The following is a 25,597-nucleotide window of genomic DNA, read 5'->3' as shown; positions in this document are numbered from 1 at the left end:
GAATTTGAGGGTTTAGTTTGAGAAGTTTTAAAGTGGTGTGTAACCATCATCCAAATACATTTCTCACACCCCAGCCAATTTCCCTGTGGTCCTTTATAGTCAGTTACCCCTGGGGCAACTACTTAATTTCTAGCACCTTAGATCTCTGGCATTTTCTTAATTGCTAAAGAAACAGTGTTACATGTGCTATCTTAATCTAAATTCTGGATAACATAATTCCACCCAACAAATGACAAATGGATGATTAGAAATTTGTTTTGCTTTTTATAAAATTCTAACCTTTTGTGTGAGAATGTTGAATGAAAGAAAACTTTTTATTCTTATTATGTGTCAGTTAATGTTTTGGGGCCAGAAAGTCATGTAAGAAATGGTCTCTACTCTTAAGAAACTTAACATTTAGGAAGAAACTTGCATTCATCTTTCAAAATTTTGGTTTTGTCTGACCATGGCTTTTTCCCCTCCAGTTGTATTGAAATAATATTTATTGACAGTATTATTTTTAAATGCTTTCATTTCTCTTGAGGTCATTGGGATATTTATTAGAAGAGCTTGAAGAAGATAGTTTAAGAGCCAGGGCTTTTACTTTAATGAGACCATCTAGTGCTTGTGATATAAATACAAGCCTTGGGAGCAAGAGGATATTTGAGGTAACCCTGATGACTGAGAGTAAAACTTGTAAGTTTAGTGTTGGGAGTGCTGAAAATTTGGTTTCAACAAGGCTTACACTGCATATTTCTGAAGTTGAAAATTTCAACCCCAACTGAAGTACTTACTGTTTGGAATTAAAAAATGTTGAGAACCTAGTTTGCAAAACATTTGATTATAACTGTTAAACTAATTAAGAAAATATTTGGCAACTTGATGAATGATACAGGTTCTTTGACAAGCTTCAGAATTGTAACATGCAGGAGTCCAGCTCCAGCCTAGGGGTGGGATGCCCGAAGGTGCAGGATGGAGTTGGCATATGGAGGAGGTCTCTGGACAAAGTGCCGATGACAGCTTTATTTATACCATTTTGCACAAGGATATGATTATTTTTTATTCTGTTGATTAATAAGTATAGGCAAGCTTTTTTCTTTCCGTTTCTTTCTAATCTATACATGGTTAGTCAAGTGTTAGGTGATCTTTTTTCTGTTCCTTGACTTAAACTTGTGTCTCTCGTTTCTATGCAACACAGTTTCTAAGTATTGCATGTGAGCGCAGAAGCGTGCAGCGTGTAGCAGTGACTATGGAATCTTATCAGCTCGGGGTGAAATACAGGTCACTCACTGCTACAGTTAGCTAGAATTTTTTCCCACAAAAGTATTCTCAGAGGCTTTAATAAATTTATAATCAGTCTAAAATCATAAACTCATATCTTCACTATACACCTCTTCATAGGGCACAGTAGGCAGCAAAATAAATTTCCCTTTCTTATCTATATTTCTTTTTCTTCTGGGTGGACACCAAAATTTCTCTGATATATAATATGCAGGTCTCTATAGCTCTATTAGTGTAGGGACTAAACAAATTCTTACATGGCGAACAATGCGAGGGCATTCATATCTTAGAAACTGTTTCTGTTTTGATCGTGAATGATGAACTATAAACACTCAGATCAGATATAATCATTCATTTATAAGTAGATGCAAGATAAAGATAGAAAGCATAATTTAGTGTTGTAAGAAGGCAAATGTAGATGATCAGGTCTGTGCCTATAGACTAGGTATTAATCCAAGTTAGATGAGGGCAACAAAACATCCACGGGTGTAGACAATTTCTCTCAAAACTGGGGGATGAGGTTCTAAGCCTCACCTCTGTTGGCCCCCATTTTCTCACCTGATGGCCCCCCTGCGACTGTGCCTGTCTTAGGTTGTTCCTCCCTTGAGGAATCTTACCCATCTAACCAGCCATCTTCCGGGGCCATACAGGGAGATGTAAAGCTGGTAAGTGAGAGAGAAGCAATATTCTTTGAAAATGTTAGCTTTTCACTTCTTTGCAGATTTATGCCCCATGACTTCTACGCCCAGCACTTGTCTTGAGGTATTATTATCACTTGGAAGAATTATGTTACTTAGTAATTTCACATATGAGGTACAAATTCTAATAAAGGGCTGTAATTAGGAAGGAAGAAGAAAAACTATAGAAGTAGTAGAGGGAAGAAAACATGAGAATGATTGTCAGACAGGGTTATTCCATTCAGTATTTCCCTATAACTATTTCTCTAATTTTCCTATAAAACTCTTCATCACTAACTTCACTAGTATTGAAAAACAAAGGGGGGGCATTCCCACTTAGGTGGATATGGGGTAGACAGTATTTGACTAACTGTAGGTTTCAGTATTCTATGCCAAGATGGCTATCTTGTGTGTTCCATTCTTCAGGAGCACTGTGTTGAAAAGCTTCTGGGAAATTTATGTTCTCATCTCCTCTGTACTGTCTATCAAAGGTTAGCTTAGCCCTTGGCAACAATGCAAATAAAAGCAAGGCCAATAGTATAATGGAAAATAACAAAATCAAGGTGGGTAATAGGGGGAGCCAGCTGCGAAGGCCCCTTCTTTGTGGGGGTCTTCCTCCAGCCTGAGCTTTGCTGCACAGCTTGAGTAGCATGGCTCCTGGCAGTAACAGTTAAGAAAAATCTACAAATAAGATGAAGACCAATTCAGCAGATGGAAGTTTAACTTTCTTGGTTTTGTAGTGATGACCTGAAATAAAATACTCATGATAGTGGTGTAATCAAGCCAGTAATAAGCTTTTTTTAGTCTTTTAATTTGAATTATCTAGGAGTCTCAAAAGAAGGGTAAAGATGACCAGGAGCCATTCAATATATACTTGGTGGTAATAATTTGGGGAAAATGAACAGGGCTTGAAATAATTTCTTAGATTTTTTTTTGGAGAAACAAGTAGTAAATGGGACAAATACTCAAGAGTAATGCAGAAATGTACTAGATGAGGATAAACATATCTCTTACAAATTGGTTGGTCAAGAATTGACCTGCTATACTGCCCATTCTTTAAGAAACCTGAAATAAAATTTGTCTTTGTCTTTTATGCTCAGTATATCTGTATATATATATATGTTTCCCTTTATGTTTATTTTATTTTTATTTTTTATTGGCATCATTAATCTACATTTACATGAGGAACATTATATTTACTAGACTCCCTGTCACCAAGTCCCCCCCAACATACCCTATTACAGTCACTGTCCATCAGCATAGTAAGATGCTATAGAATCACTACTTGTCTTCTCTGTGTTGTATAGCTCTCCGCCTGCCCCCCTTCCCACTGTACATTATGTCTGCTAATCGTAATACCCTTATTCCCCTTATCCCTCCCTCCCCATCAATTGTCCCCAGTCCCTTTCCCTTTGCTAACTGTTAGTCCATTCTTGGGTTCTGTGAGTCCGCTGCCGTTTTGTTCCTTCAGTTTTTTTCTTTGTTCTTATACTCCACAGATGAGTGAAATCATTTGATACATTGTCTTTTTCTGCCTGGCTTATTTCACTGAGCATAATACCCTCTAGCTCCATCCATGTTGTTGCAAATGGTAGGATTTGTTTTCTTCTTATGGCTGAATAATATCCCATTGTGTATATGTACCACATCTTTATCCATTCAGCTACTAATGGACACATAGGTTGCTTCCATGTCTTGACTATTGGAAATAGTGCTGTGATAAACATAGGGGTACATATGTCTTTTTCAAACTGGGCTGCTGCATTCTTAGGGTAAATTCCTAGGAGTGGAATTCCTGGGTAAAATGGTATTTCTGTTTTTAGTTTTTTGTATGAGGAACCTCCATACTGCTTTCCACAATAGTTGAACTAATTTACATTCCCACCAGCAGTGTAGGAGGGTTCCCCTTTCTCCACCTCGCCAACATTTGTTGTGTCTGTTGGATGGTAGCGATCCTTACTGGTGTGAGGTGGTATCTCATTGTGGTTTTAAATTTGCATTTCTCTGATGGTGAGTTGTGTGGAGCATCTTTCAATTTGTTGGCTTCCTTTATGTTTTAAGTTTAATGAAAATGTACTGTGTACCACGTGCCTTTCTTAGCATTCAAAGATATTGACTTTAAATCATCATTTATGACTTTTAAATGATAATTTTGAGGTGATTGGGATTCTGTTGAGTAAAACATTCTTTGTTAACTTTTGACCATTTTATTTATTTTTGGATCATTTGATCCCATAATAAAGTAGGCATATTTAGAATTTGTAGTTTTTGTGGTTTCTTTCAAGGGTACTAAAAATTGATTTGCTTCGACTAGACGTAATAGTATCTGCCTGCTTGTGAAAGCTGTATTTGTTTTCATTTATTACCCTTGAATCTAATATTGCCATACATAATGTTTTTAATCTTGCAATTGGAACACTCCTCAGTGGGTTTAATAACTTAGGAAGGATGCATGTTGAAAATACATATCTTTGAGATTCTTCTATTCAGTTTTTTAAGAAACCTGAATATTGGGAATAAAGACAAATGAATTCCTTACAGTGATTTTTTTTTTTTTCTCTAGTAACTCAATCTGGTGCAGTAAATTTTGAATGGATAAAATCTCACCTAGTCTGTATGGTTCCCTTTACATCTGCAATGTTTATTTCTTTATAAAACCAAGAATTGTTCAAGTGATCCTGTCTTTGAGTTGGTTTTAGCTAAACGATTTAAGTCTTCTCCCTTGCCACTTTTTCCCCTTAATACTTGATCTTTTAGGTTGACTATATTTGACATTTTTTCCCAGGTTGAATCGACCAAAGCAATGGTTATGGAGAAGCCTAGTCCCCTGCTGGTCGGGCGGGAATTTGTGAGACAGTATTACACACTGCTGAACCAGGCCCCAGACATGCTACACAGGTGAAACATTTTTTTCCCTTGCATTATCAGAAGTATTTCAGTATGTGGGTGCTTACCCTTGATTCACCTATCATACACCGTAAGTACCAATAAGTGATGGCTGATTAAAATTATATAATATTTTTAAGTAAAATATAGAAATGTTATTTAAAAATTAGAATAAGCTACTTAAATTTACACATTACCAGAAAAATAATACCTGAAAATATAAAGGTATAATCAAATTATTTGTTTCTGTATGCATCATTAATTATTTAGTAAGAATGTATTGACTGTTCTGTAGTAACATACTTTCGTGTTGATGTGCCTTTAAAAAATTGAATATCTTTTTAGTGGCAATAATGTATACTTGTAAATTAAAATAGATTATGAAGTAAACATGGAAGTGTCTAGTAAAACCACACTAACAATTTTTTTGTGTATATGCAAACATTTATAATATACTGTCATTTAACTTTTACACTTAATAATCTGGGTGCATCTTTATAAGGGTAGCCACATATATCACTTTAATTTTAGTGTCTACAAAGTGTTTAATTTATGGAGATGTAGCATACCATTCTTTAATCCCCCAATGATGAAATATATAGGTTGCTTCTGTTATTTCCTCTTAAAAGCAGAAATGCTGCATTATAGAAAATTTACCATTATTTACGTGGACTTGTTAGGATAATGTCCTAGAAATTTTAAATGTGTATTTGCTGGACTAGAGCAATTTTTTTTTTTATATTTTAACCAGCTTACATATTGTCATATGGTTATTTGGTGCAAAAGAAAATTTATAAATTCATTTTGAGCCCTTGTTCTGAAAGTGGAAAATATCTCTTGTGTTTTTTTAAAGCTTTACAGTTTCCAAACATTTTCACCTTTTTACTCTTGATATTCACAAAATCCTTTCAGTAAGGCTTTGTAGGAGAGTTAACATTTTGCAGGTAAAATGCTAAGGGGTTGAAAATTTGCTGGTATTCACATGACTACTAAGTGATGGACCAAGTCTCCAGTTTTTTTCCTTTTTTGTGTGTTTAATGTCAAGATTTTATACTGTGCATTTAGAAGTTAGATAAATTTGGTATTTGAAAAGGAGCAGAAGTTGAAAGAAACTAAATTCATTAATGTTTCTTTGTCAGCATTGTCATATATTAATTCATACACATTATCTTTTTTTTTCATATCATCTCTGAGGTATACCATCTTAGATATAATTAAAAGTGGATTAGCCAGCATGGAATTAATTACTGGATGAAGTGCAGCCTTTTAGTAACTTTGAAAGTTGAAATGTGGACTTCGGATTCTTAGAGGCCCAGATCTGCCCCCTTTTGGGTGGGGGAGGTGAAACTGGGATTGTGAATGAATATGGGTGGACCCATTTGTGAAGAACTGTTTATCTGGAGTACAGTTATCAAGAAATCCTAGTAGTCGTTATCCCTGGATTGTGGGGGCAGGGGCAGAGTGTGTGTGTGCGCGCGCGCACGCGCGCCTGTCTGATCAGTATTTGTTGTAATGAACACAAAGTAATGGAGGGTAAGTTCTGGGGAGTTAAATGGGATAACTCTGAGGCCCTTAATGCATTAGCAGAAATTTGAAAGAATTTATAAAACCTACCTGTGTGAGTTACTGGGTTTTTAGTGGGAACTCCTGACATGCATTCTCAGACATAAAAGGATTCAAAAGACTCTTTAAGTCTATGGAAAGTATAGATGTTTTCATCTATATCAAAATTGCCTGTTTTCTTGACTTACTTCAGAAACAGGAACTTCTGGTTTAAGTGGCCTTCCTGCATGAAGTACCAGATCCTTCCCGCTGTGATCATCGTACCCTGAAACTTGTAACTTGTGAAATAAGTGTTTCATTCTCACTGAACAAATCTATTCTCATTCAGTAAAGTTGACTGACATGTAAAGGATGGAGCTATGATTGCATACAAAGATGAAGAAGAAAACACATTTCCTGCCTCCAAGAATCTGCCAGTGAGGCAGATAGGTACCAAACATGAATAATAAATACCTGGTCTTATGATATGTGAATATGATCTTCCCATTTTACAGATTTTATGGAAAGAACTCTTCGTATGTCCATGGGGGACTGGATTCAAATGGAAAGCCAGCAGATGCAGTATATGGACAGAAAGTAAGAATATCAAGCTTTTTATGTAGGCTGTTAGGCAGTTAGAAAATAACCCATAATATAAGTTGATCGTGGGGACAGTAGTACAACATGGAGAATATAGTCTGTGATTCTGTCAGATCTTTCTATGTTGATAGATAGTAACCTCATGAGAGGGAATGAGGATTTAATAATACGGGTACCTGTTGAACCACTGTGTTGTACATTTGAAACCAATAAAAGATTGTATGATACTTGAATAAAAAGAAAATTTTTGAGATGGATACATGGCTTAATAGATGGTTGATATTTAATGATCAAATTTCTCAACCTCTTTTTAGAAATACAGGTACTCAGTAACTATTTGATTAATACGACAAACATCAAAAAGATTATGTCACATTTGCTCATTTTGTATGATAGGTTTTTTTTTGTGTGTGTGTGTGATGAGTAATTGGTTTTAGAATGGGGATCATCTGTTACATTTTCCTTAGGTATGTTATTTCAGGACAGTTATTTTACAAGGCTCAAGGTAGTCTCTGGGAGTATATTATACTAAGCCAAATTGGAGTGGGGTCTATGTAGTTTGTAATTTAAACATGCAAATTTCTCTTTGCCTGTATTGTGTGGGAAAGTTTTTTTTGTTGTTGGAGATTATGAATTTTAAGGCATTAACTCTTGTTTTGATTCCTTAGGAAATTCATAGGAAAGTGATGTCACAGAACTTCACCAATTGCCACACTAAGATTCGCCATGTTGATGCTCATGCCACTCTGAATGATGGTGTGGTCGTCCAGGTGATGGGGCTGCTCTCTAACAACAACCAGGCTTTGAGGAGATTCATGCAGACATTTGTCCTTGCTCCTGAGGTATGAAAAAGAAACAATGAAGGGTTGTGGGTATCTTTAAAAACTGTTTATTTTGAAAATATAAACTTACAGAAAATTTGGAATAATAATACAGTAATTCCCACATACTCCTTACCTAGAGCCACTGTCAACACTTGTCCATATGTTTATAATTCTTTGTTTACCTGTCATTTTTAATTCTAAACAATTTGGAAATAAGTTGGAGACATCATGCCTAGTTATACTCAAATACTTAAATGAGCATTTCCTAAGAATAAGGAATTCTATTCCAAACAATAGTGCAGTCACCAAATACAAGAAGTATTGATGTAATACAATTATCAATCACCACTCCATATTTTTGTAATTTTGTAATCTATAGTCCAATTTTGGTAATTGTACTAATGTTGTCCTTTATAGTAAATTTTTTTTTCCTGGTCCAAGAATCAATCCAGAATTACACATTGAGTATAGCTGTTGTGTCTTTTCAGTCTCCTTTCATCTGCAATAATGCCTAATCTTTTGTTTTTCATGGCATTGACATTTTTAAAGAGCACTATCAAATTACTTGGTTGAACATCTCAGTTTGAATTGTCTGTTTCCTTGTGATTAGATTTAGGTTATATACATAAAAGTGCTTCATATTAGGGAGGTACCCGGTATTAGTCCTATTAGTGATGTTAACCATAATCACCTAACTAAGGTAATGGTCACCAGCTTTTGCAGTTCTATATTTAGTATTTTTACTTTTCTCATTAGTAAGTAAATTGTGGGTGATTCTTTGAGACTGTGTAAATACCCTGTTCTTCATCAAACTAGTGCACTAGTTTTAACATTCACTGATGATTCTTGTCAGAATCACCTTCTGCTCTGATGGTTAGATGGCGATTATCTAATTCTGTTATTAATAGTTGGCATTCTACTGTAAAGAACTTTGTCTCCTATCTGTTATCATGGATAGAGTCTTTGTTAATGGGTTAAATCCATTAAATAAATTTTACGTTGATGTCTAGAATGTCCCAGGTCTGGTAAGTTTGGAACCCTTCAATCTGGCTTCTATTTTCTTCTTTCTTTGTTTAGCACTTTGTAACTTTGTGGCACAGTTATCTCAGGCTCATCTTGCACCGTCCCTGATTTCAGCCCCAGCCTCGGTTCTAGAAATCAAATGTACAGGAGCCTTGGTTCTTTTGTAATGCTTATCAAAGGACCATAGGTTTGTGTTGAATAATTAATTGCATTTGTATTGTCTTTCTGGTGGTACACATTGAACAATCAGGAAGCCAATCTGCATAGTATATGAAGTGACTCAGTATGGACTTAATTAAAGATTTTCTCTAGCAATACTCGAGATAATTTTTTGTTGAGGGTAGTGAATCTAAAGCCCCTTTCATTTTAATATTGAATAATAACTTGATTATTTGAAAAACTACATGAAGCCATTTTAGTCACTATTTTTAGAGTAAAGCTTAGATTATCGGCAGTGTAAAACTATTGGTGGACTTCTAAATATGCAAAGAATCATGTGGGTTGTGATTACCAATCAATTATAAGTTTACTTACAGTTTCATTTTCCTTTAAAGGAAGAATCTAAAATTACCTTAATAAGGTGTCTCATTTAATACGCTCTCTTTACTGGTGAGGAAGAATCTCTAGAAATTGAATAACTAGGAAATGACATGGTTAGATTTATATTCAGTTGTGTCTTATACCTAGTATGGGCAAATTTTTTTGGCTTGAGTGCTTGTATTGATACTCTTGTATGCAGATTTAGGTGATTTTAAATGTCTGCTGCTATTGGTAATAATTATTTACTGTTCAGGAAATGATTTAAGGTGTGGTCTCTGGCATTTTACTTATTTAGAGCTTTACCAATTTTGGAAATCCATCTGGTGATAATTTAAGCAAGCAATATATTTGGGTGTAGTTTTTAATAGCCATACTATAGAGCAGGATTTTTCAGCATTGGTGCTATTAACATTTTGGACTGAGTAATTTCTTGTTGGGGCATCCTGTGCATTACAGGCTGAAAGCATCCCTGTGCTCTCTGCTCAGTAGTTGCCAGCTGTATTCCCTGACATGAAAACTGATATGTGTCCAGTCATTGCTGTGTCTCATTAGGATTGAGAGAGAGTATTACCCTCAGTTGAGAACCACTGGTGTAGGGTGATTTATTTGGCTTTTAAAAAGTCTGCTGGGTAAATGAACACTTTCTGTTGGCATTGTAGGGCTCTGTTGCGAATAAGTTCTATGTTCACAATGATATCTTCAGATACCAAGATGAAGTCTTTGGTGGCTTTGTTACTGAGCCTCAGGAGGGTAAGTTACTTGGCTAAACCTTTTTTGATGGCATCAGATTGACCTGAAGAAAATATTGGGTTTCTTGAATGTTTTCATTATACTCTATTCTTTAATAACAATTTCTAATTGTCAAGACATACAAAGGGTTTAATATCCAGAGCTGCTGTAGCTAACAGTTTAGGCTACTAATGGATATTGGTACAATACAGAATGCGTAGTCATAAGCACACGGGTTATTACTCATAACAACAATGGTAGCACTTTTGCCAGTTTCCACAGGACACCATGAAGAAGTCCAGATGGTACCTGAAGTGCAGTGAGGTGCATTACAAGAGTGGAACCATAAGTTTTAGGAAACAAAGCTTTGATGATGTGTAGTAAACACACCTGTCCTTTGCTCTGGAGGGGAGACATTATTTCCCAGGACTGTTTGCTGTATAAATGTTACTAAAAGATAATCTGAAATAAAGGGTAGCCGTTGCCTCAATTTAAGATGTGCAGAAACACAAGAGACCCATGAAGAATTGTCTCCAAACACTAACAGTAATTGGTATTTTAGTGTTTTATATGGCTGAGATAAGTACGCACTTTATATTTATTGTGTAACAAAACAACTTTATAGGTAAGTACTTGAGGCAGCCTTGTTTCCATTTAATAGAGTAGGGCACCGAGGTGTCTGTGTGGGATTATGGATAATATGATCTAAGATTCCATTTCTTTAACTTGAACACTACAGTAGCCTTACTTCTGTCCTTAGAGCTATGCCATGATTCTACCAAACTGCTCTGTTGTCTTTACTTTTATATATGTATGCTTTTCTTCATTGCCTTTCTGATCATGATGAGTGTTTGTGTTTAAAAGTGAATATATTTGAATTAAGTAACCACAAATTTAAATTTCTTTTTTCATTTAGAATCTGAGGAAGAAGTAGAGGAACCTGAAGAAAGACAGCAGACACCCGAGGTTGTACCTGATGATTCTGGAACCTTCTATGATCAGACTGTCAGGTAAGGAAAACTTTGCTCATCTGCAGAACTGCATGTGAGTTTGGGTTGTTCAGGTTTTTCCTTTGTTGGAAGGCAGTCCTACGTTACCTCAAAATAAAGGTCATTTTCTAAAGGAAAGGTCTTGTTTTTGGTGTGGGAGCTAACAAGTACATAACTCATTAAATATAGATTGCATTATAAGGACTACTGAAGTAGTATCCATCAGTTGCTGTTTGGTTCAGTGTTTTTGTTGCAATGGGTGAAAAATAGATTCGGGATTTCATTTTGAAATTTTGTAATTAGTAAATTTTAATGGAACAATAACTGATAACACTGCATTGGTGTCAGGTGTACAACATAGTGACTCAGTATTTTTATGCATTATGAAATGGTCAGCACAATAAATATAGTTATCAGTCACCATACAGAGTTGTTGAAGAAGTATTGACTATATTCCCTATGCTTTACATTACATCCCCATATCTTACTTATTTCATAACTGGGTGATTGTATCTTTTAATACCCTTTACCTGTTTTTCCCATTCCCTCACCCTTCCTCCCACTTGCATCAATCAGTTTATTCTCTGTATCTATGAGTCTGTTTCTGTTTTGTTGGTTTATTTTTTTATACAAGTGAAGTCATAAAATACTTATCTTTCTCTGGCTTATCACTAAGTGTAATACCTTCTAGGTCCAGCCATGTCTCAAATCAAGATTTCACTTTTTAATGGCCTAGCAATATTCCATTGTGTATATATACTACGTCTTTATCCATTCATCTATTAATGGTCATTTAAGTTCCTTCTGTTATCTTGGCTTTTAAATAATGCTGAGGTGAACATAGGGGTGCATATGTATTTTTGAGTTAGTGTTTTCATTTTTTTCAAATACATACCTACAAGTGGAATTGCTGGATCCTTTGGTAGTTCTATTTTTAAATTTTTGAGGAAACCACCCCCCCACGGGAGTATATTCCATAGTGGTTACACCAGTTAACTTTCCCACCAATAGTGTATGACAGCTCCCTTTTCTCCACATCTTTGCCATTGCTTGTTATTTCTTGTCTTTTGAATAGTGGCCATTTTGATTGGTGTGAGGTGGTATCTCCTTGTTGCTTTGATTTGCATTTCCCCAATGATGAGTGATGTTGAGCATGTTTTCATGTGCCAATTGGCCATCTGTATGTCTTTGGAAAAATGTCTATTCAGGCCCTCTGCTCATTTTTTAATTAGGTTTTTGGTTTTTCTTCTTTGATAATGAATTTTGAGTTTTTAAATATATTTTGGATATTAACCCCTTATCAGATACATCATTTGCATTATATCCCATTTAGTAGGTTGCCATTTTGTTTTGTTGATGGGCTGCCTTTGGTGAGCAGAAGCCTTTTAGTTTGATGTAGTCCCACTTGTTTATTTTTGCCTTTATTGTCTTTGCCTTAGGAGACAGGTACAAAAAAATAATCACTAAGATAAATGTCAGAGAGCTTACTCCTCATGTTTTTTTCCAGGAGTTTGATTTCAGGTCTTAAATATAAGTCTTGAGTTTATTTTTGTGTATGGTGTAAGAAAGTAGACCAGTTTCATTCTTTTGCATGTAGCTGTCCATTTTCACAGTGCCCTTTACTGAAGAGATTGTCCTTTTCCCATTGTGCATCCTTGCCTCCTCTTGTCGTAGATTAATTGACCATATAAGTGTGGGTTTATTTCTGGGCTCTCTATTCGTTCTCTTAGTCTATGCTCTCTTGTGTTACTACCATACTGTTTTATTATAGCTTTGCAGTGTAGTTTGAAATCTGGTAGTGTGGTAACCTCTGTCCTAAGATTACTTTGGTTATTTAGGGTCTTAGGTTTGGGATTTCTTATCAGGTATTTAACCTATCAATGAATTGCATTAAGTACCTCGGGGGAAATATAAAGTATATCAAGACTTATTTAGAGATCAGTCATAAATTGATAGAAATTCAGGCTTCTTTTAAGTAACAGAATTTCATTGATTAATATGCAGTAGATGTGTGTAATCAGATCATAAATGTGCTTTTTCTGCAACCAGAATAGAAATGTGTTTGACAGGGATAAAAATTAATATTTAATTGTGGTTTGACACCCTTAATACTAATTAATATTAATGTTCAATATTCAATGCTTAAAGGATATTCTCAAATGTTTTCAGGGTGTAATGATGGATTAACCACATTACTTAACCTGGGTTGCTCGTCACCCTATCCAATTGGAATTTCAGGGGAAAAACATCTGCAGCTTCAACAAACATTACCGTGATTTATGTAGAAGTTGTAGAACTGCTATTCTAAATCATAACCAATGTCTTTTTCTTTAGAATTTCATGTGTTTTTATTTATTATGAGAGACTTTTTTGAAGTTAAAAGCCATACAAAACAAAGTTTATGTACCTTCTTAACCATTTTTATGCATACTGTATAGTAGTGTCAACTATGCACATAGTTGTGTAACAACAGATCTGTAGAATTTTTCATCTTAGAAAATCAAAACTGTACATATTGAGGAATTCCCCCTTGGCCCTCTCTCCACAACCTGTTAAGAGTTTTGTGATGTGTGATAGGGAAATGTAATAGTTTTGGGATTCTGAGAAATAATGGTTTGATCAATTTTGATGGATTTGCTTATTAGAGTTTGGCAAATCTCACTGCAGTTAAAATCTGCTCATTTAGTACTTTTGTAAAAAGTCTTGTTTTGATACTCAGATATGTAATTCTTAGATCTTTTAGGAGAGAGGGAATTCTTGGGGGTTCTGGTCTCTATAGGTAATAAATACTTGGGAATTTCTTGCTAAATCAGTGGAGGCAGATTGATACTTCTCAATTTTTCTGTGAAAGCAATGACTTGGAAGAACATTTAGAGGAACCTGTAGCTGAACCAGAGCCTGATCCTGAACCAGAGCCAGAGCAAGAGCCCGTAGCTGAAATCCAAGAGGAAAAGTCTGAGCCAGTATTGGAAGAAGCTGCCCCTGAGGATGCTCAGAAGAGTTCTTCTCCAGCACCTGCAGACATAGCTCAGACAGTACAGGAAGAATTGAGGGTATGCGACATGTCTTCATTTTTATTCTATTTCTTGTTTTAAAAAATCCTCCTCCTCCTTTATTGTTGTTACATTGACTTTTGTAGATGCATTTTCATTTGATCAGAGAAATTTCTTAAATATTGAGCCTGACTCAGATAAGTAAGATGCATATTGTTTTAAAAATCAAAAGTTAACTTTTTTCACTTTTAAGGAAATTTGAATAGCTTATCAACCAGAAATTTCCAGTGCTGTTTTATCACCATATCAACAGCCCTCATCTGTTTAATACTTCATCTTTCATATTACAAATCATTACATACTAGTTACAACAGTGATAATAATCTATCTTTAAAAATATGTCATGGCACAATAGACTTTACTCTGCCTGTTTCTATGAAACCTAACTGAACATAACTTTATAGTAGAAGTAAAAACAAACTGCTGAAATTACAACTACTTTTCTAATTGGAATACCTGATCAAAAGTTGGAGAATTTTCAGTTACTCCTCCTGAATCACATTAGGATAATGATAACAACTCAAAGAATCTTTACATTGGGTGCTCTGTGAAGGAAAATGCTTTAGTGCTGTGTTTATGGGGCCAGGGTTCTTTGAATTTCATTTATCAAGTGCCTATGTGCTAGGCATTGTTATAAGTACAGGAACTGTTGGTAAAACAGATAAGGTTCTTGGTTCTCTGGCTGTTATTATGTAAGTAGGAAAGAGAAATGGTGAAATGACTTTAGCTTGCAGGTGAAAAAGAAGGCCTAGATTGACAAAGGATGACCAAGTGGGTGGCTATTATAGTAGTTCTGGAGAGAGATTATGGTATCTTGGGTTAGGGTTGTAGTGGACATGGAGAGAAGATAATTAAGAGGTAAATAACAATATGGTGATTTGGATGTGGGTTGAAAAGGTGTTGAAGATAATTCTAAAGTTGGGTCAGTGTTTGTACCATAGACTGGCGGAATCAATGGATGAACTGGTTTTTGGAGGAGAGAATTTTCTTTGATGCATGAACTTGAAATTGAGTGAAAGTAGCTTAGACTCTAAACATCATTATTTGCTGATACTTGATGAGTCATGCTAAGGACATTTAGTACTAAATTGTAGGTAAGGAGAAAAAAGGCATCTCAAGATAACTTGTAAACTCTACCTTGCTTATGAAAATGTGATTCATGTATTAGGTACAAGAAATCAAGAGCTAGTAGGTTTTATATTATTTTGGTAAATGGTTTAATCAATCAGTGTTGGTGTTGTTACCTTAGACATTTTCTTGGGCATCTGTGACCAGTAAGAACCTTCCACCCAGTGGAGCTGTTCCAGTTACTGGGATACCACCACATGTTGTTAAAGTACCAGCTTCACAGGTGAGTTTCTAATTACGCTTGTATATTAGTCATAATTACTTGTGTTTTGTGTAATGTGGTTTCTGAGGTTTAGAGAAGAGTACAAGGTAGTTTTTAATTTTTGTGCATTTGTGTGAGAAAATGTCAATTTTGTAGTTTAACCTTACATTACCTAAGAAACTTCAAGAAAAAGGTGAGCTTGTTACACAAAAGTTAACATACATTTTTCAGCCTCGTCCAGAACCTAAGCCTGAATCTCAGATTCCACCACAGAGGACTCAGAGGGATCAAAGAGTACGAGAACAACGAATAAACATTCCTCCCCAGAGGGGACCTAGACCAAGTAAGAGCTCAAGGGTGACTTGCCTAGTTTGGGGGATTTGGGGTGAGAGCTTATTTTGGGGGATTTCATTAATACTTGTGTACTTAAATTTATTTTGTGGAGTTGATAGAATTACCTGTATTTAGACTAGAAAATTAATGAATGGAATAGTCACTGAAAGGTGTCTTTCTGTCTTTCACTGCTGTTTTTATTTCTTCTTAATTTAAGTTCGTGAGGCTGGTGAGCAAGGTGATGAACCCCGCAGAATTGTGAGACACCCTGACAGTCATCAGCTGTTCATTGGCAACCTGCCTCATGAGGTGGACAAATCAGAGCTTAAAGATTTTTTTCAAAGTAGGTTACTGAATTTAAACACTAGATTCATCTAAGGCAGTGTTTTGCAATAAAAATAGATGGGCCGCAATGTAATTTTTAAACAATTTTTATTTTTTATTGAAGGATTGTTGATATACAATCTATATTGGTTTCAAGTGTATAATACAGCAGTTCAGCAGTTACATATATTAAATCCTCACTCCCCACTAGTGTGGTTACTATGTGTCAACATAGAAAGATGTTCTTGAATCATTGTGTTCTCTGTGTTTACTACTGTCCTCATGACCAGCTTGTATTATGCTTGGGAATTTTTTGTATCCCTTTATCCTCCTCACCCTCCTCCTTCACCTACCCCAACCCCTCCCCCATGGTAACCACTAGTCACTTCTCAATATCTATAAGTCTATTGCTGTTCTGTTCATTCTGTTTTGCTTGGCACAAATCTAATTTTAAGTTTTCAAGTAGTTACATTTTTAAAAGTAAAAAGAAACTGGAGAATTCTAAAACATCATTTCAGAAAGTAAAAATAAAATACATGAGGTATTTTTCATTTTTTGCACTAGGTCTTTGAAATCTAGTGCCTATATCACACAACATAAGGCATGTCTTACTACAGACGAGCCACGTTTCAAGTGGTTGGTAGCCATTTGTGACTAGTGACTGTCATATTGGACAGTGTGCATGTATTATTTAAGGGAAATGTTCTAAAAAGAACATTATTTGAGAATCTTTCTTTCTCTTGCAGGTTATGGGAATGTAGTGGAGTTGCGCATTAACAGCGGTGGGAAATTGCCCAATTTTGGTTTTGTTGTGTTTGATGATTCTGAGCCTGTTCAGAAGGTCCTTAGCAACAGGGTAAGCAGGTTTTCACTTTTATTTATTTTTTAAAATAACAGTGTGTTTTGACTCTTAGAATGTGTTTATCCTTATAACTGTGTCTTCTTGTTGATAAAGTACAATTTATTCTAACATGTTTGTATAATATAGTTTATCACATTCATCATTATTATCAAAAGACCTGTCTGGGAGTTTAGGAAAAAAACTTCTCTCTAAAAAACTTAGGATTTGAGTAAGTGATAAAAATTAAATAACTAATAGTTAACAATGCACTGAGATCTATGTGAATTTCTTTTCTTGGTGGTAGTTTCTGGTGTAGAAGATGAAATTCAATGTTACTTTTAGCTAAGATAAATTAAGAGCCAGTTTGCCCAGAGCAGTCTTGATTATCTGGGTATAACTGAGGAGTTTCTCCTTCTCTAAGTTGGGTTTGAAGTCATCCTATCCGGAACCACTCTTACCAACAGTGTTCATACAAGTACTTCTCATAATAGAGGGATTTGTAGAATTGGAATCTTAACTGCTGTGTAGTTCTTAGAGAACTCACCTTCCCCCACATCTTTGATTAGTAAAACTACTTTCTGTAATAGTAGTAGTAGTAGTAGAACAAGAGTGCAAATATTGTTAATTTACTGAAATGGATGTAGGGTTTTTAAAACCCCGCTTTAACCATTTTAAAGTGTACTATTAAGTGGTGTTTGCAGCTCCCACCTACCTACTTAGAAAACATTTTCATCAAAAGCAAGCCCCTTAACCGGAAGCAGTCCCTCCCCATATCTTCTCTGCTTAGCCCCTGGCAACCATTAATCTACTTTCAGTCTTTGCAAATGAAAACTACACTTTCTGTAATAGAAACCTAGATCATGATTTCCCGTAGGTTCTTCAGGACCTCTGGTGGTCTCCCAGATACTAATGGGTATACTGTAAAGTTTAATGTTATGGTCATAACATTATATGAGCCTTACTCTGCAAGTGTGTATTGCCTTTCAGTCTGTTTGACTAGTATTTTTGTGAAGCATCTGCAAAACACAAAAGAGAACAGTAGCTTACTTCGCTAAGATCACAGAATACTGAACCCAAAAATGTCCAGGAGGATTTGTGCTTAAATCCATCATTCAGCAATAAATGGATCCCATGGTCAACTTTTTTGGTGCAGTCTTGAATTCATACTTCCTTATAGGGACTAATATTCCCAGTGGGTCAAATGAGGCTAGATCTGAAACGAGGCTAGATATGATAACTGGCTTCCTTGTTAATTGTCCAAGACGGGGTTTGTTTCATTTACTTAATACATGTGGGTAAGCTGTAACATCTTTATGCGTAAATGATTTACGCATTTACCATTTCCTTAGAAAGGGCTGTATGTCTGGTACCTTCATTCAGATTCCTTCTACCCTAGTGGTAACTCCTCAGACATGTCTTCCATAACTACCTTTTAAAACACCTTCGGTTTCAGTCTCTTTCCCTTTATTTTTAAGACTTTAATAATGGTTTTCTTTTTCCCATTGTATATAGAACATTGGGTGGAACAGTGCTTCAGATATATGTGTGTGAAGTGATTCATATAGTGTGTGTATTTTTTTAAAACTATAATTATGTTAAATAAAATTAACATTTATAAATATAAACTTGTTAATCAGAATTTAAAATATACATCAGAATTAGCTCAAAAGAGGCCTGTTGTATATTTTATTTTGTGGTGTTTTCTGTGTGCAGTTTTCCTCATGTACTTTCATATCACTCGTACTTCGGTCACTTCAAAAGTAGCTTGCCTTTCCCTGATTTCACTGCGCTAGTAGAAATCTACCATACTTCCTTCAGTGATTTTTTTTTATGGGTACAGAAACTTCTTAACAAAACTGATGACCATGGTGTGTGACATGTGATCAAAGTGTAGAGTGGTGCTTCACAGCTTTTACTTCTCAGTCAGGATGCCTTCGTGTACATTCCTTTTCTTCACTCACTAGCACTGTAATCCATGCAGTAAGTTCCTTAACCAACCTGGCCCTTAGTTTGTTGGTTTCTGAAATAGGCCTTACAATCCTGAGAAGGGTTATTGTGAAGATTGAATAAGATAATAAATGAAATACATTGAACACTTCATAGTATGATACATCTTAAAAAAATATTTCAGGTAGAAAGCCAGTGAGTGCCAGTGATAAGCATGGAATCCTGAGTAATGTTTTGTTTTCTCCTTTAGTGCTATTGGGCAAAAAGAAGGCCCAAGACCTGTTGTGGATGTGTATCTTTTTTTTCCTTCACTAAGGTTATATTAAGATTTTCCAAAATCCTCTTAAAGCAAATAGAATTTTGAAATGTTATATTTAGGTGAAATTAATTATGTTTTTGAAAGATATATATGTAGTTTGCATAAATACGTGCAGCACAATCTTTTATAGGTGCTGGTGGGGTTTTATTCTAAGCCTCCAAATCCATGGAGAAGGTGGCATTTTTTATATTCTATTTACATAATTCAATGGAAAAGTCAGATTTGCTTTAATAAGTGCAGTGAGAGCTTGTTGTGCTGTGTAAATTGACTTCCTTGAACTAGCCTGCATACCTAACCCCTCCTTTCTGTGTATGTGTTAATGGGAAAATTATGTGTTGTGAGTTCAAAACAAAAACTGAACTGTGAGAAAATAGCTGATTTGTAAGCTGCTGGTTCTTCATAATAGCTTTATCTGTGATAGTTGGTAGCCTATTAGCTCTTAAGTCTGCTCACCTTGTCTAAGTCTGTCCACCTTAATTGTTACAGCCTATCATGTTCAGAGGTGAGGTTCGCCTGAATGTGGAAGAGAAGAAGACCAGAGCTGCCCGGGAAGGGGACCGTCGAGAAAACCGCCTGCGGGGACCTGGAGGCCCACGAGGTGGGCTGGGTGGTGGAATGAGAGGCCCTCCCCGTGGAGGCATGGTGCAGAAACCAGGATTTGGAGTGGGAAGGGGAATTGCTCCAAAGCAGTGAATTGCTCTTCACTGATCTACACGCAGCAATACAAACGTTAGCTCCAGCGGTTTATATAAACTGCTATTATAAACTGCTTCAGTTTGTACAATTTTTGTGTTAATGGTGTGTGCTCCCTCCCTATCCCTTCCCTCCTGACCTTTTAGTCCTTCACTTCCAATTTTGTGGAATGATATTTTAGGAAAAATGAATTTTTAAAGAAGAAAAAAAAAGACTGAATTTCCTTGCTTTACTTTTGCATATACAGACTGGATTTTTTTTAACAGCCGTTTTCCCAAAGGAATGTGTCTTGCTTATTACTGACGTTTGGTATGTTTTCATTCATTGGAGTATTCTTATTTTCTATGAGTTTCAAAAGCCTGTGAGAAGTACAGGATTTGATATCTTGGAGACAGGAAAAACCCAAATTGTCTCTTCTTTGAGAGTTATGACAAACTTGTGGTATGGAGAGATTGCCATTGGAAAAAATGATAAATTTTGATTCTCACTGATGTGGTTAAAAACTGAATAAATGGTGTTAGTGGAATTTTTCTTTTGTTCTGTGATCACAAAGCAACTCTTAAAACCTATTGTTTTTACCATTGAAATTTAAATTGTGAGATAGGTTTTAAATGTGTACAATGCAATGAACTTAGGTGTTTTTTTGAAGTAGAGTTTCTTTCATGTTTAATTTGTATTTGCTGGAAAAAACAAAACCCCCAAAAACCAAAACCCCAAACCTGAATAACACAAAACCAGAGCAAAACGGTTGTGCCTTCTATTTATCTTTGATTCCAGTCTTGGCAATTGTTTAAAGAAAAAATAATTTAAAAAACTAGGTTTGTTTTACCAGGCTCAGAGTATGTTGGGATGAAATCCCTCTTCCACCTTGTATACTGAAATTGAATCTCAACTGGAATGCCTTTGAAGACAGATGCTTCTTCTGTAAGAGGTCCTTTGACCTAAATAGCTCAGCATTTGTAGTTTTTCAGTATCTGTTCAGAAGCCTAATCATACCATGAGAAGGAATGTGACTTTAACATTGGACTTCACTGATGTGCTTGAGTGTCTGCTAGTTTTGTTTTCTTTAAATCATAGCCATGGTAAATTGTCTATTTTGTTAAAGTTGTCTTCTGTTGATGGGCATGCAGTGGGTGTTTCTTGGAAATGGCCAATTTTTATTAAAATTTCTGGAAGAAAATTAATCTGGCAATACAGATTAATATTTGTTTTAAATAGTATGTTATATTTTGAGTGCTGTGTGGGGTGGGTGAAGGTTTTGTGTCCACATTTGTGAAGCAATCCTTGATATGATAACTTGTCATTACTAATTGAAGGGTGATGAGGTCAAATTTAACTTATTTTCTTGACAGTGTTCATCTTTAGGACTTTGAGTATAGTCTATGAGTAAGAAGAGGAAATGTTTTGGTGTTACTGGAAAACTAGGTTTGCTGAAGTCTTAAACTAAAATGAAGTCTAATGTTACTAGTTGGTCCTCAGTACCTCAGATATTTGAGAATTTGCAACATCTCTTTCACAAAAAGAAACTTAAATAATTTGAGTCACATAGCTATTTTTGGGTCAGTTTAAGTAACTTTGGTAACCATTTGACCCAGACCAGTGGTAATGGGAAGAAATTCAGCTTGTGCTTTTGTAGCTTATATTAAGCTTGTGATGGAAAGAAACTTAGCTTGAGTTATTTTTTTTTTAAGTTTAAGTTACAGTAAGATCATAAATCATGGATAACCTAGAAGTCATTTTTCGCAAGTGAATACGCATTTCAAAATAGGAGTTCTGTGTACTCAAGAGATTTCATGGCACTAACTAAATAATAGTGGTTCTCGACCTGGGGCTGTTACATCCTAGAGGACCTTTGGGAAGGTGTGAGATTCGGGAGGGTGGTAGCCGAGTCTGGCGTTCAGTAGGTGGGGCCCAGCTATGCCAAAGTTAAGTAACAGTGAAGTGACCCCGTTGAGAATGTGGACAGTCCCTGTTCCTACAGTGCATCGGAGGTGGGGCAGTGGGTTAGGACAACGGAGCTGAAGACTCATTCCTTTGAGATAACAGCCTCAGATAAACAAACAGATTGATTATTAACTAGAAATCTTTTCCAGGAATTATAGTAACATCTACTGGAAGTAATGACACTTTATTTGTACCAATTGTATGTTTTTTTTTTTTTTAAGAAAATTGGAGACGCAGTAGCAATATACTAGATGCTGCTTTTAACTTGTAGGGAACTACTGCATAATTTCCGAAAACAAAAGGTTGCCTCGGTAATTTCAAGTCATCAGAATGAGATGATTATGGAGTTTTGAATAGCATTGGACTTTGTAAGTAGGATTTAGTATTAACACTATTAAGAACGCTGTTATCGTTGTTTACATTACTGTTGATAAACTAAACACCCTAGAGATACATGTTTTCACAAGTAGAAAAATAAGTTAGGGCAAGATTTTCCATAGGCAGCCCCAGCTCATCACGTTCAATCTTTTTTAGGTTTTAAAATAAAATTTATCATCTGTAAATATGGCCCAATGTACAGTTCTTTTCTACTGAACTTAAAACCTTCACCCATGTGTATTAAATTAGCTAAGTGGGATTACATTGGCTCATTGGGGTTTAGTCTTCACATGTGTTGAAATTAAATAAGGTCTTGGGCCTTACAATAGTACTTTTATTTGCTTTTATGGTGAAGTTGGACTTGTGTATTCTTGTGTTCTCAATCTTTGAGCGATTGCTGGGGAGCAGGAAGTAGATAATCTAAAAATAATGGCCTTGGAAGAGTAGGTTATAACCACAGTGTTAGTTGAATTGCACTTTAGTTTTAGCAACTTTCACAACTATGCTGTGGATTGATAGATGCTGTTTTTCCCAAAGTAATAGATGAAGAAATGGCATAAAACATATGACAGGGCCTCCAAGTCATCCATTGTAGCCAGGAGCAGATTGGCCTCCAAAACATGCTTTTTCTTTAGAACGATTAATGTCTTATCTGTTGACTTTTGAATGACATACTAAGGGACTAGGACATGACCATAACAAATTACTGCAGTATAGAGAGACTGGAGTCTGTAAAACATTCAGACCAAGGTTAGCGTTACTGTTCTCTATTTCCTTAAGGGTCAACAAGTAAACACTGATTTTGTGTGGCTTGCTTTGATTTGCAGAATACATGGTAACAGTAATAATGACTTGTTCTTAGATTACTTTCTCATCTGTGTAATACTACATGTACAATTGAAATTTGGATATGGAACATAACAATGTTTTTATTATAGCATAATGCAGGTGAGTTTATAGCGGTTTTGTATTGTGCTTCTAACTGCCATCCTTTGATACTCTTTCATCTTGAAAACCCTTGTAGAATTTAATGATTTAGTGGAAAATGTGGCACTTTATAGAAAGCAGTTTGTTAGAATCTAAATGGAAATAATCTTTATATGAGGTTTAAATTTGTAGACCATAGTTTATGCTGAGTGGCTTATTTCTTTTAAGTAAATGGTTGCATTTGTCAAATCTGCTGATCTAAAGATACCCTTTATATTAAAGTTTTATTTTTGTGCTACTTAGAATCTCTGCAGGAACCACATACAAATGAGGTAATTGATGAACTTTGGGTTCAGCAATTTTCAACCTTATAAAAGAAGCAATTTCAACATTTATTTGAATCAGGTTTTAGCTAGCTGCTTATTATATCAACAATGGACAATGGGCATTTAGAGGGAGTCTTCTACACATGTTTTAGAAACCTTAAAGAATGTGTTAGAAACTTAGAAAAGTTTTGTGTTGGGGTGAGGCTGTAGGTTAACTTTGCTAGACAAGGTAAGGGCCATGTGGCACTAGATAATTGGGTTTCTGGTTTTGAGGTGGTAATACCTTTGGGATTTGTATTTACTGTGATAACAGGTTCTGGGGACCATAGGCAGGCTTGTGAACTCTTACTAGACTTAAAGGAGACATGGTGGTACATGTAAGATAAAACTTTGTTACATTCTTTTTAGTGGATATGTATCTAGCTCAGGATAATACTGAAATTAGACTGCTTTGCTTTAAAATGTTTTCCTGAAACAGTCTCAGAATGGCCATAATAATCATAAAAGTTGATCAGAGGTGGCTTAAATTCCTTAATTGGTTTTGGTTTTGATTATGCTTATGTATTAGCTTAGAATCGAGGTTGTTCTCTTTTTCATTATATGACTTGTTTTGAGAGCCTTGGACAATCTCCCCATCTCCAGTTTCCACTTGAACCTGGTAGCTTTTTTCTTTCCCTTTGAGAGGAAAATAGTATTGGAAAGCATTTCTACGGTTAACTCCCATGAACCATGTGACCTGGTCTGTGACAAATCCATGTGTGTTCAGTACTTTGAAATGTAGCCAGTGTCATGGATTGCTAAGGGACTTGCATCTATCCGATGTGTCTTAGTTTTTTAACAAAGCAAGGTAAGGGAAGTTTACCAGATACTAACTATTGAATTACTTAAGCAAGTATTTATTTTCCAGAAAGCCACTTAGGGGAAGTTTGCCTTTATTTTTGATAGCAATTAGAGGGACAATTATATCTCATTTAATCTGGATATAAACAGTTAAACTATTGCTCTAATTAACCACTTTGATTACTGATACTCTCCTCAGGCTTTATTACATGTCGTCTGTTTGATTTCAGATTTGATAAAAATTCTTAAATGTTTTTATGAAGAGTGTATGACCACTGATTTGGTCCTTTAAAATGAAGAATTGTACAGAGAATCTGGCATAAAGAAGTATGGGAGAAGAAGAGGACTTGGTTTCTTTAAAGATTCAGTGCACACTTAAGTAGATTGTATAGAACACATCATATTAAAAACAAATACATATAGGTAGATGTTAGATTTTGAAGAATAGTGGGGTAGATGTGGAACTTAGTTGATGGGATAGGATTTATTTGTGATTTATATGGAAAAAATTCATTTAAGGTAAACACCAGAATATCTCCTTAAAGTTCTTCCCATTCTGATTGTTAACCACAAGAAACAGGAGAGACTCCCAGAATTCTTTGAATCGTGGAATGTTAAAGCTGGAAAGGACTAAGGTGATTTGTACGACCCCTTCATTTCTCAAGGTAGATGGCTCAGAGACTTGATTAGTACAGAGTCCTAGATTGGCTTGTCGAAATAACATGGGCCCTTCCAGGGATCACCAATCTGCCCCAGTTTTGCTGTAGGAAACCAGAGCTGTTACAAACGTCCCAGATGTGGGGAGAAAAGAGAAGGAGCCACAGTTTATATGCTTATCCAGTTGCTTCTATAACACCGTTTCCATACCCAGGTTTTCTCTATTATCTTAGAACTGTCTTCATGCCCAGTTCTACCAGGGCCTTTGTCTAAGGACATTAACTTGTGCTCCCCTCAGGGATGGGTTTACTACTAGCTGTCAGAAAGCTATTGGGTATCCTAATGTGTTAATAGCTGAAACTCAGCTGTAATTTTCTCCTAAATCCTTCAGCATTTTGCATTCTGTACATTGTGGTGCTTTTTCCACCTTGTATTGTTGTAACTGTAAGCTCCTAAGGGGCGGCAATTTGGTCTTAGGCATGTATCCTGTTCAGTGCCTGGCAGTACCGTGTATGTATCGGGGTCCTAATCTTCCTTTGCAGTAATTTCTCTCATTATTCATGGAAGTGATGTTACAGCTGTGCTGAACTATTTAAGGTTCCTCTAATAAGCCAG

The 25,597-nt window shown here is 35.7% G+C and overlaps 1 protein-coding gene across 2 annotated transcripts in view; it reads left to right on the top strand.

Moving 5' to 3' along the window:
* Positions 1–24,816, top strand: part of G3BP1 (G3BP stress granule assembly factor 1) — a 35,622-nt gene extending 10,806 nt beyond the window's left edge. For both annotated transcript variants that reach the window (XM_036879106.2, XM_036879104.2), the window contains exons 2-12: positions 4,723–4,835; positions 6,881–6,962; positions 7,634–7,807; positions 10,012–10,102; positions 10,998–11,091; positions 13,922–14,123; positions 15,373–15,474; positions 15,685–15,796; positions 16,004–16,129; positions 16,857–16,966; positions 19,704–24,816. In XM_036879106.2, the coding sequence (XP_036735001.2) occupies positions 4,741–4,835; positions 6,881–6,962; positions 7,634–7,807; positions 10,012–10,102; positions 10,998–11,091; positions 13,922–14,123; positions 15,373–15,474; positions 15,685–15,796; positions 16,004–16,129; positions 16,857–16,966; positions 19,704–19,910 (1,395 nt within the window). In that variant the 5' untranslated portion in view covers positions 4,723–4,740 and the 3' untranslated portion in view covers positions 19,911–24,816. The remainder of the gene's footprint in view (positions 1–4,722; positions 4,836–6,880; positions 6,963–7,633; positions 7,808–10,011; positions 10,103–10,997; positions 11,092–13,921; positions 14,124–15,372; positions 15,475–15,684; positions 15,797–16,003; positions 16,130–16,856; positions 16,967–19,703) is intronic.
* Positions 24,817–25,597: the final 781 nt, after the last annotated feature.

This window comes from Manis pentadactyla, chromosome 2, assembly GCF_030020395.1.
Source record: "Manis pentadactyla isolate mManPen7 chromosome 2, mManPen7.hap1, whole genome shotgun sequence".
Taxonomy (NCBI): domain Eukaryota; kingdom Metazoa; phylum Chordata; class Mammalia; order Pholidota; family Manidae; genus Manis; species Manis pentadactyla.
The sequence above is the reverse complement of the archived record's forward strand: the minus strand, read 5'-3'. Positions and strand labels throughout refer to the sequence as shown.